Source organism: Equus quagga, chromosome 21, assembly GCF_021613505.1.
Source record: "Equus quagga isolate Etosha38 chromosome 21, UCLA_HA_Equagga_1.0, whole genome shotgun sequence".
NCBI classification, from domain to species: Eukaryota; Metazoa; Chordata; class Mammalia; order Perissodactyla; family Equidae; genus Equus; species Equus quagga.
Genome location: NC_060287.1, coordinates 36909287 through 36921357, shown reverse-complemented (window position 1 = coordinate 36921357; position 12071 = coordinate 36909287). Strand labels below are relative to the sequence as shown.

At 47.6% G+C, this 12071-nt stretch overlaps 1 protein-coding gene across 3 annotated transcripts in view; it reads left to right on the top strand.

Annotated features, from left to right (window-relative positions):
* LOC124231271 (C2 domain-containing protein 2-like) overlaps positions 1 to 12071 on the top strand; it is a 54290-nt gene that overhangs the window by 24750 nt on the left and 17469 nt on the right. For all 3 annotated transcript variants that reach the window (XM_046647960.1, XM_046647961.1, XM_046647962.1), the window contains 6 exons: positions 1993 to 2115; positions 5051 to 5174; positions 6651 to 6759; positions 9045 to 9109; positions 10818 to 10942; positions 11442 to 11616. In XM_046647960.1, the coding sequence (XP_046503916.1) occupies positions 1993 to 2115; positions 5051 to 5174; positions 6651 to 6759; positions 9045 to 9109; positions 10818 to 10942; positions 11442 to 11616 (721 nt within the window). The remainder of the gene's footprint in view (positions 1 to 1992; positions 2116 to 5050; positions 5175 to 6650; positions 6760 to 9044; positions 9110 to 10817; positions 10943 to 11441; positions 11617 to 12071) is intronic.

The window sequence follows — 12071 nt, the reverse complement described above, 5'->3', positions numbered from 1 at the left end:
ACGTGAAAGGTTATGCTCAGAAGTCCGTTCTCGGTCTCTGTCCCTCTGCCCTCCCCATCTGTGCCCTGCACATGGTCATGTGTGTCAGTAGATTCTGTTTAGCCATCCTGGCCTTCTTTTTGCAAAAATGATCTGATTTCCCCTTTCTTACCCAAACGGTGGCATGCTGGGTGTGTTCTTCACTCTTTGCCCCCCCACCAAGCCCTGTACATTCCTCCGACCACCACGTGCTCCTTGTATTAATGAAAAGCACGACCCCCCAGTGAAGCACTTCCGTAGGGTGAAGCCATTAAAGGAAGGTTCTCAAGTCAGCTGCTCTGGGGATCTAAGATGTGATGAACGCTGATGTCTGAGCCCCCCCAAATTCATCTTTCACCCTGAGTTTCCTTCTCTGTAAAGAGAGGGGAAGTTGTGAGGGTTGAATGAGAGAAAAGTAGATAAACAAAATGAGGTACATCCACACAGTGGAATATGATTCAGCCATGAAAAAGAATGAAGTACTGACACATGCCGTAATAGAAATGAACTTGGAAAACATGCTCAGTTAAAGAAGCCAGACATTAAAGACCCCGTGTCGTATGACTCCATTTTTGTGAAATATCCAGAATAGGCAAATCCATGCAGACAGCAGATGAGTGGTTGGCGGAGCTGTTGGTGGGGGAGTGATGGGGAATGAATGCTAATGGGTAAGGGGTTTACTTTTGGGGGGTGATGAGAATACTTTGGAACTAGATAGAGGTGATGGTTGCACAGCACTGTGAGTGTACTCAAGCCACTGAAACGTGTACTTTAAAATGATTAATTTTATGAGATGCGAATTTCACCTCAAGTCAAAAAAAGCTAAGTCTGTCAAGGACCTATTGAAGAGGAAAGTGATGGCAGGGTGGTTAGAAGCGCAGACCCTGCAGCCTTAACGCCTGGGTTTGACTCTCAGCTCTGCCACCTGTGAGCTGTGTGACCCTACACATGTTAATGAACCTCTCTTTGCCTTAGTTCCCTCTTCTGTAAAGTGGGGATAAAGGTATTCAAGGTGGTTGTGAGGATTAAATTAGTTAATACATAGAAGTGCGTAGAATAAAGCAATACACCCTAACAGTGACATAGGTATTAGCTATTTTGATTATTATGAGAGTTCCTGGCAGAAAGTAGATTTTCAATAAATGGCTGATTTGGAGTAAGATTGCTGTAACAAGGCCTGGCCAGCTGGTCGTCCTTGAGCCACTGCAGACGAATTTCTGAAGTCACTCCAGCTCCACAGTTCAGGAGGTTTCGGTAGGTCTGTAGTCCTGCTGGCAGTCCAGTCCTCTCAGTGCCCCATCCCCCTGAGCAGGGCAAGGATGGCTGGAGCCCACAGTGACGGCGTTTATGCCAGAGGAGACGAGGAAGGGAGGGCCCACGTCGACTTCCATTGTGTGACTGCCCCACAGTTTATGCATCTGTTTGGCTGTTGGTGGATACTTAGGTAGTGGAATTATGAGCAGCAGTGCTATGAACATTGTAGAACAGGTGGACGCATTTCTGCTGGGTATTAAATGCTGTCGCTTTGTAGAGGTTGACATCGGGTACCGTAAGTCGTGCAGCTTCGCTCTCCTTCTGCGAGCTTGTCTCCCTTCTTATTGGGTCTTTTCGTTTACTTGGATACTTTTTAATTAAAAAAATACCAAATGTCATGCAAGAAAGAAAAACCACGGGTCGATATGTTTAGGGGAAAAGACCGAAAGGGATATACACAGAAATAGTAACATAGTTCTAAGCTGCACAGGCTATATTTTTACCCTTTCTGAAAATAAGGAGCGTGAATCACTTCTGAGATCAGTACAAGGACCCTCCCCTCCCGGATGAGAACTAGCGGGTGCCTCGCCTGTCCTGATCTGAGCCCGCAGCCCCCCGGACACCTCTCAGGGACCGAGAGAGGAGAGCCGAGCATCTGCCTGTCCTTGCGCACGCGTGTGTGGTGATGAAATGATTTGATGACTTCTCCCCTCTCGGCAGGACCAGGCGGCCGAGGCGAAGGCAGTGTCTGAAACGCTCAAGGAAATTTTGAAGCACCTGGTCCGCTCCGCCTCCCCGTCGCTGGTTCTGAGCACCAAGCCCGCGGACGTGAGGGAAGTTCAGGTGAGCCCGTTCGCGGGCGGGTGGGTGCTTCGCGACCCCGCTGGGGATCGAGGTCCGCCTCTCCTGGAGAAGCCGTGTGTGCTTCTGAGGTCCCTCACTCCTCGTGGTAGGGCAAGATGGCGTGAGTGCCTGCTGGTGGATCATAACTGCGGTCGGGGACGAAGCTTCAAGTTCAGGGTCCCAAAGCCCGTGGGAAGGGGGGAAGAGGGATCTGGGCGGCTCAGCTAATTAGGGTCCAACACTAGTTAGCCCTGAGTCTCTGTTTTGGGAGCCAAACTTTGACTTTTCACTGTCCATTCAGAGCCTGTTGTCTGGGACCTCATCCTCCTGGCACTGAGGTATCTGGGAAACCCGACCGGCCATGAGAACATCTGCGAGGGCACTGCAGGGACAGACCGTGTAGCCCTGGCTGGGGGACAGCCTGAGGACCTGGCCCTGCCTCCAGTAGCATCTGCCTCTCGCGGGTTTATTTCCCTTGGGCAGTGCGGGACACTCGGGGTGACCTCCTCTGTGTGGCCCCCTGGTCCATCCCCCCATTCTGGAGCCCTTCTCCACCACCTGACGAGGCTGGTGCTTCTTTGGCTGAACTCTTGTCCGAGGCATTTGCCTTGGGCAGCCTCATGGGCCTCGGTCTCTCAAAGCTTCTTAGGCAACACATCTAAAAACCGTTGCCTAAGGAGAATTAATTCTCCCAACTGTGAGCTGATCTTTGGTTATGATTATGCGAAACCTGCATGTATCATCCCTGAAGTTATTTTTCATACGTATTTCTGGTGATTTTCTGTGGCACGGCAGAATAGCCATCCATATTATAGAGTTCTTGGTGAAGTCATTTTGAAAATGTAACTTTTTGTATGATTTTCATGATGCAGGCTCTTGGTCTCTGGTTCTTATTCGGGAGGGCATCACCTATCACCAGCTGTTAGGGTGTAGAGTCTGGAGACGAAAGCTGTTGGATTTGTTGATCAATAGCAGTTGACCACGGTGTTCTGTGTTAAACTGGGGATTAGCACCTTCCTGATGGGCGCAGGGCAGCAGCAGAAGTGGCTGGGGAAGCAGACAGGAAGAGCTGTGGATGCTCGCGCAGGCTTCCCAGGGCATGCGGCCGGGGGTGCTGAGCCCCCCAGAGAGAGGGTCTCAGGCCATGCTTCCCGGGAGGTGAGAGCAGAGTCGCGGCTGCTCTCTCTTTCAGTAACTCTGTTGTGGTGGTTTATTTCAGAGCAGAGGTGCCTGCCCATTTTGAATATGACAGTAAAGTTTTAAAGTCAAAATTTGAGAGACTTTGTAAAATACTAGCATATTTTTAGAATACATGGATTCAGAAAATGAAAGGAGCCAAACCACCATAAATCCAATAATGCTTCTAAATAAATTTGTAGCATTTATATATCAAAATAGCATATATATTGAATTAGTCAGAGTTCTCCGGGGAAACAGAACCAATGAGATGTGTGTGTATATATTTATATATATACCATCAGTCTCCGTAATTGCATGAGCCAAATTCGGCTCACATGATTATGGAGGCTGACGGGTCCCAGGATCTGCAGGGTGAGTCAGCCAGCTGCAGACCCAGGACAGCTGATGGTGAAGTTCCAGTCCAAAGGCCAGCAGGCTTGAGACCCAGGAAAAGCCGGTGTTTCAATTCAGGTCCAAAGGCAGGAAAAAACTGGTCTCCCAGTTTGAAGGCAATCAGGCATGAGGAAGTCCCTCTTATTCGGAAGGGGTCAGCCTTTTGTTCTATTCACCTTCAACTGATGGGATGAGGCCCACCCACATTAGGGAGGGAAGTCTGCTTTACTCAGTCTAACTGATTTAAATAATGATCTCATCCAAAAACCCCCTCACAGAAACACCCAGAATAATGTTTGACCAAATACTGGGGCACCCCATGGTCCAGTCAAGTTGACGCCTAAAACAGACCATCACACGTGTACAAATGGAAAAAGCATTTTGTCTCCATCCCAGATGTGGTTTGCTCTGTCCCCAGTGCTCATGGGCTTTTGCAGTTGCTTCTTGGCACCCCAGCACCCGCAGCTCACAGTTGGCGAGGTCCTGGTTCAGAATAGGGTTTTCCAAATGGTGACCTAGAGAACGCTAGCATCGCTTGAGAAGTTAGTAAGCGTGCCCCCAAAAAGCATTCTGAGGTCGTGTCAGCACCCAGGATACCCCCCCAGAAGGTTCTCGCCAGGTAGAGGCCTGCGATATCTCTGAGAAGCCAGCCCAGGATTCCCAGATGTGTGTCCCTAAGGAGCCCCTTTTAAAGAACAACCCGCAGCCATGGGTGAAAGGTGGAAGCCAGTTTGGGAAAGGCTGGCTTGAAGGTGGGGTCCTCCAGACTTGGAGAGGCTCCCTGTCGGAAATGCTTTGATGCCTTTTGAGGACACGTTGACTGAAGCTGGTCCCAGCTGCGCCTGCCTCTGTTTCCTCTCTAGAGCCACACCCAAATGATACTTAGATATTCCCCATGTGGATGCTGGGTCTGCCTGAAGGTGTGGTCACAGGCTGGTGGCCCTAGGGACATTCGTGTCTGGCTGGTGTCCTACCCGGTGCTGGTGGGCCATGGGCACCTGAAGCCTGGAGAGGGCGTCCCAGTGCCTTAAGCACCTGGCTTGGGGTCGGAGTGGACCCACAGCAAGCTTTTCTCCTGGTCCCCACACACAGCGAGATTCTGGGGCGCCCTCTCTGGCCGAACGTACTGCTGCGTCACTTGCTTTCTTTGGGTCTGAAAACGTTCCCGAGCAGGGGAAATGGTTATGGTTGGTGGGTGCCCTCCCTTCCTTAAGACGGGAAAGTAGTTACGGAGCAGACCCTGGGGTTCAGCCTCCCCATGCAGATTTTCCCACAGAGCCCCCTCCCTGTAACAGGTGTCCGGCGGCCGCCGCCTCAGTTCTCCGTCTTCCCTGGGAGTCACCTCTCTGGTTTCCTTTTGCAGAATCTACAGCGCGCTTCATGTGCTCCTCAGGAATCCTGTCCTCGCAAGCCGCCGAGGGCTCACGAGCTCAAATTACTGGTGAAGAACATCCGAGCCTCGCTGCTAAACGACCCCGGTGCTTCGGGTAGGTGACAGCGCTGCAGGGAGCCGGGCTGGCCATGGCTGTGACTGTCCTGCAGCCTGAGCCCAGTGGAGGGGGACCTGTGGGTTCAGTGGCCTTTGACGTCTCCTGTGCTCCCTCCCATCGGGTCTGCAGAGTGATCCCTGCCTTGGAGCAAAGATGAGCACCCGAAAACTGGAATAGTACAGAGAGACGGTTACAGACACAACCCTGATTTTGCACACATGGAGAAAGGAATGCAACTGTTGCTTTGCCCATTTTTGGTTTTTTTAGTCTGGAAATAACTTTTCTTTTCTTTTTAATTTTTTTTTTTTTTTTTTACTATTGAACCTGTCAATACATGTCAGGGCGCCTTCTGCTTTCCGGGCAGGTGAGGTGCCACGCAGGTGGTTTATGGGGCGTCAGCAGGGCTCCCTCCGGGCTGCTCTCTTAGCGAAGGCAGAGGTGGTGCAGGATGGGTGACTCCTTGTGGGTGGTTCTGACTTGCTGCTGCGCCTCCAAGCGCGTAGCAGCCTGGGAGAGCACACGTCTCTCCACTGCGGTTCAGCTTTGCTAAGAATAGGCATGGGTTCTTTTTTGTTGGCTGAGAATGTTGGGGGTTACTTATCTTTACTTGCAAGGAATTTCTTCTAGTTCCAAAAGCACATTGGGCCACATTTGACAACCCAGATTGTGGAGCTAGTTGTAGGGGACTATTTGGGTAAAAGCACGTGCACGTTGTCCTCTGAGGCCGCACTGCTTGGCGACTGAGAAGGGGCTCCCTGGACTCAGCCAGCCAGGGTTAGGGTCTCCGTTCCTCGCCTCTGCCAGCAGGTCGCTGTCTGGGTCTGGGTCTCCCCTCGAAGGTGAAGATTAGTGAGATGATGTGTGCAGAACACCTAACTCTGCCTGGTACGTGGTGAAGGGCCCAAACCTTCCAGAATTATTGATCTCACAGTGTATTCATGCTTTCTGCCTCCGGACAAGCACTGTCTGGAAGCAGAAGCGGCTGTCCGCTGGTGGAATGTCCTATTATCTGGATCAAATGCCCCAAAAAAGGTTTTGACTGAGCTGAGTCAGGTGTAAAAACACACAGCCATTGTGAGGAGAGTGATGGGTATTCCGTGAGGTGGCCCCAATTTAGGAGTCATCCCAGATGCCCTTCCTTTGGCAAACAGTTACTCTTGTCCAAAAGTAGGAGGCACATCTCTGCTGTAGCGATGTCGCCCCCCAGGGATGGTCCCCCACCCAGAGGCTGTGCCTTCAGCCAGAACTGAGGGGAAGCAGGGGCACTGGGGCTAGCCCAGGGCTGTGGGCCAAGTAAGGGTAGAAAACGCTTCACCCCAAAGGAAGCAGCCATAAAAGAAACACTGAACCCACAGAAGTGGGTGACCAAGACCTTAGGGATTTAATTCAGTCTTTCTTTTAGATGAAATATGTCTTAAAGCAATTAAAAAACAAAAATAAAAGCCAATACGGTGCCCCTTTGTCTGATCACAGGCCACGTTAACCCGCTGTGTGTGGTCCAGCTGAACGACCCCCTTCAGAAGTTCTCCAGCGCCCTCCCAGAAAACACTACCGACCTCTCTTGGGAAGAGGAGCTCACCTTGTGCGTACAGCCCGCGTGTTCTGGGCTTGGGTTTCCACAGCCACACTAGGCAAGACTGCCAGACCCTGCCATCATTTTACTGTAGCACTGTTCATACCAAAACAACACAGAGTTTAACAAAATTTTAAAAAGTATAGTAAGCAGGGGCCGGCCTGGTGGTGAAGTGATTAAGTTTGTGCACTCTGCTTCAGCAGCCCGGGGTTCGCCGGTTCAGATCCCAGGCGCGGACATGGCACCATTCATCAAGCCATGCTCTGGTGGCATCCCACATATAAAACAGAGGAAGGCCGGCACAGGTGATAGCTCAGGGCCAATCTTCCGCACCAGAAAAAAAAAAAAAGCGTATTAAGCATCTGAGATAGCTTTAAGTCAAACATAGATTCTGTTTGAAGGCAGCTCTTGGTATCTGTTTCCCCTTCACCCACAACCCTGTGCCCTGTTGCGACAAGAGAGACCTGTCGTTGCGCCTCCCACTTGCTTTGGAAACACACACCATGCAGAGCAGAATAGAAAGAAACTTCTGATTGATAGCAAAATCTGAGAAAGAGAATAGGAAAAGGGAAACGTGTACACTACTTATAAGTAATGATGTCAGAATCTTAAATAAAATGTTATCGAATAGAATCTGGCAACACATTGAAACTGGTACACTAAGACTGGCTGAGTTCATAGCAAGAATGGAAGGAGGATTTAATATGCGGAAATCTATGGATGAAATCGGCTGTGTTACTAGATCAGAGAAAATTTATTCTCTCCATGTATGTCCAAAAGGCATTCAGTGACATTTAATGCCCATTCCTAATTTTAAAAATCTTAATTAGAACAAGATTTATGGGCACTTCTTGTATTGAAATTTTTAGAAATCACTGTCTTATAAATAAATAAATAAATAAAAATTTTAAAAAATCACTATAAATGATCAATACCAGAAACAGCCCCACTAACATCAAGAGGATACCCCCTGTTTTGTTCTAGAAGTACTGGTTAGTGCAATTAGATAAGAAAAATCATGTGCAAGTACTAGAAACGAAGAGGCAAAACTAATCATTACTTGGAGATGATATTATTACATATCTAGACTACTCACGAAAAGTAATTAAAACTATTAGAAATAATGGATATAGGATAGAAATAATATTAGAAAAACGAGTAGAAACAATATTTCGATACAGTGGCTGACTGCAAAAATAAAGAAATCGCTTTCTGATGCTTAAATCATAAACAATTAAAAAAAGTAATGGAAGAAAATGTTGCATGTGTAATACAAAGGGCTTTTATAAATCATTAATGAAAATATGAACACTCTATTGGAAAACTGGGCAAAATTTATGAACTAGAAACACAAAAGCAAGAACTATACATGGCCAGAAACTTCTGGAAAGATATTCAGTCTCAGAAATAGCAAACATAACCAAAAGAGATCATGTTTTTTTTACCTTAGAGGTTGGTAAAGAATAAGAGGGTAGGAATGGCCAATGAAAGTGTAAATTGGAATACCCATTCTGGAGGTCATCAATATGTGTAAAAAGAAGAAAAATCTCTTAAATATGTGTACCTTTTGACTGGCAATTACCGTTTTCCTAAGGAAATCATCACACAGTATGTGCAAAGACATATGTATGAGGATGTTTATAATTATGAAATATTGGAAACAACCAACCCATTATCAAGGGTTGGTTATTAAGGAATTGGCTACATAAAATCTCCTAAGGCCAGATAGTGGAATACTAGATACCTATTAAAAATTATGTTGCTCTCTAGTTATTGACGTGGAAAGATATCCATGATATCTTAAGTGAAAAAAATAGGTTGCAAAGGAGCAGCGGGATATATAGGTTCTATGTTTTGTTTTTAGATAATTATATAGCTGCACTTTGATACAGTAACTGCTAGCCACATGTGGCTCTTTAAATTTCAATTAATAAAATTAAAAAGTCCAGTTTCTCAGTTTGCACTGGCCACATTTCAAGTTCTCAATAGCCACATGTGGCTAGTGGCCAGCATATTTGATAGCACCTATTTAGAGCATTTCCATCATCATCCAGAAAGTTCTGTCGGATAGTTCTGGAAGACTAGTCACCAAATATTAACAGGAGCTATTTGTAAACAGTAGCTATTATGGAAAGTGAGGTTGCAGATAATCTTTGTATGTTTGGTTATATGTCTCTGTAGTTTCTTAAATATTGATAGTGATGTGTGCTGCTTTCTATAATCAGAAAAAAAACACTGTTTCAAGAAAGTAATTAAGCATTTTTGAGGATCACAGCTCTTTTTCCTTTCTGCAGTGAGCTGAATGCTAAGTCGAAGGAGTTGTACCTACAGATTTCACAGGATGGGCGAGCCTCAGAAGGTGCGTGTGGAGCAGGTGGACGGAGGCCCTGCCCTCTGAGAGGGTCATCCGGCCGCCCTGACTGTGGCCTTGGGAAGCTGTTGAGGGGTGGGCAGTAGATCCAGCACAGGAGGCCGGTCCTCCGTGAAACCATGCCGGGTCTTCCCAGGGGAGTATTTGTTTGAAAGTCAATTTCAGTTACCAACAAGGTCATACATTTTGGGAAAGAGTATGTTCAACTGGTTTTGTGGTTTGTTTGTTTAACAAATTCCCAAAATCGTTTATTCAAGAATTCTTGGCTTAGAGAAGCAGTTCTCAACTGTGTTGGCCTCAATAGACTCTCCTGTTTTCGTTTTTTTTTTTTTTACAATTGTGGTAAAATACATATAACGTAAAAGTTACCATCTTCACCATTTTTGAGTATAAAATTCAGTGGCATTAAGTGCATTCACATAGTGGTGCAACCCCCACCGCCGTCCATCTTCAGAACTCTTTTTATCTTACAAAACTGAAACTCTTGCCACTAAACAGGTCCCCATTCCGTCCTTCCCCCGGGGCTCCCGCACCCACCATTCTCCTTCCTGTCTCTCTGAATTTCAACTGGCTTTTCCTGTGAAATAAGCCACAGCTGCTTTTCAATTGGACACATGCTTTAGATACAAGACAGCAACAATAAGTAGAAATCCCTGAAGTGGACACTGGACCTGTATGTGTGCATGTGTATAAATGTTTCAGTGTTTATCAGATTTTAAGTCTGATACCAAAATTGGGAGAGGAGGACATTTGCCTGGCTTGGCTAGCTACAAATCCAGGCCATTTGGTTATCTCCTAAAGTCACAAAGGCACGGGAAACAGCAATTCAAGCTTCTGGTTCTGAATAAGAATTCTGAGGCAGTTTCCTTGATGCTGTCATCTTGAGATAATGGGGACGCTCCTGAGATAAGAGCTGACATTCCCAGAGAGGGCGAGCAGTGTGAACACAGTGTGGGGCCAGTTTGCCTGCAGAGAAGCTGGCTCCTCCTGCATTCCTGGGGCACCGCTCCTGCCCCTTCCATTGGAATTTCATCCCAGTCCAGCCTGATGGGATCTATGAAATTTCCACCTTAAAAAAAAAAAAGCAAAGAACAACCATGCGACCTTTACTCAAACTCATGTGTTTTTAACATTTTGCCCCATTTCCTTTATTATTGGTGTTCACACGTGGTGGTTGCTCTCACTTGCTCTGTCGACACACGCACACACACACACACACACACGAGCGTGAATGTGTGAACCATTTGAGGGTCAGCTGCATGCACAATGGCCTTTTACCCCTAAATTCTTCCGTGTGTATTTCCTGAGAACAGGGATGTTTTCTTAAGCGTCCACAGTAGTTATCAGCTTCCTGAATTTGCATCGAGACAGCTCTTCACCGCGCGTATTCCCATTTTCATCAGTTGACCCACTAATGTCCCTCACAGCAGCTGTTTCCCTCTCCAGCACAGAATCAGACATTGCCTCTAATCCTCATTTCTCTTCAGCCTCCCTTGGTCTGGAACATTTCTACAGGCTTTCTTTGTCTTTTATGACATTGATGTTTTTGCAATGTGCTGAAACTGGAGCATTTTCAAGTGAACAGGACATCCACCCGGAGGTTGTTCTGGTCGTTCTGGTCACGCTGACCTTTTGCTCTCATGGAACCCGGTGGGAACATCCACGGAGCTCCTTGCTTGTCTCCTGTCTTTTTTAGCCCCGCTGGCCATGACGACTGTTCCTTTAGATCTGTTTAAGAAGCAGCCTTCTGGGCCACAAAGCTTTACACTGACCAGCGGGTCCTCCTTCGGCAGCTCAGTGTCGGGTTCGGTCACCGCAGAGGTAGGACGTCATTCTCTCCGGGGCCAAGTTCCAGCTCCGCCCACTTGGGACGAGGAGCATCTTCACGTGTGTGTGTCAGAGTCTTGCTCTTGCTCCACCGTGAAACAAGAAGCTCATCTCAGTAGAGTTGCTCTTTCATGCTGGCCATTTGCAGACTTTGCTGGGACCCTTCCTGCCCATGGTGGGGTTGAGTTGTCTGCCATATGATATGACTTTCCATGGTGCCATTTCACATCGGCTTAACCCAGAAATGGCTTTTTTATTTCATTTGGTTCTCCACCTTTTGCTCCAATTATTCTGTGTTGAGTGGCTGGGTTTGAGCATGGGTTTCATCGTCCCATGTCAATTCTGGGGAAATCTGGGTTAATTATAAGTCAGTTCTAATACTCAGTGGCATCAGTGGGAGAGACCAGTGCATATTTCAGAGGAAGTCAGCGTTCCCCGGTGGGATGTCCGTCTTCGCGCTGACTGTAAGGTGTGTGACCAGCCTTCTCTGCAGTTTTCTTACGTAGAACCCGGCGAAGCGAAACCCTGGCCGACGCCTCCCCCTGTTCCTGCTGCGAAGATAGAAAAGGACCGCACGGTGATGCCCTGTGGGACTGTGGTCACTACTGTCACTGCTGTGAAAACCAAGCCTCGCTTCGAGACGGGGAGGGCGTCCCCGCTCAGCTCTGGTGAGAGAGCGGGGAACGCCGTCCCTGCAGACACTCTGAAGTCACGCTTCCTTGTAGACGTCTTGCCTCTGTAACTGCAGAAGGCTGCCAGTTGGCGGTATTGAGGATGCTTCAGAAAATGTCAAGGCGCAGGAAGGATAGTAATTGGAAGGACTTCTGCTTAACTGCTCTTAAGGCAATCATCTTTCTATTTTGTCAAATAAATACATGGCGAGCTGAAGCAGGGGTCAACACTGGTATATTCTGAAGCTGAGCTCTAGCGAGTAGATGCGTGATGTGGTTAAGTACTGCATTACGTTCACGTGGGGACACCACACCATCTTGAAATGTTAGATGTGAGCAGTCAGCGTAGAGTTTCTTACGTTAAACATCATTTCTTAGAAGGCTTGATGTGCACCCATTTTAGACCCAGCCAAATTCTGTACCTGTCCCCACAGCCCCCACCCTGGAGACAG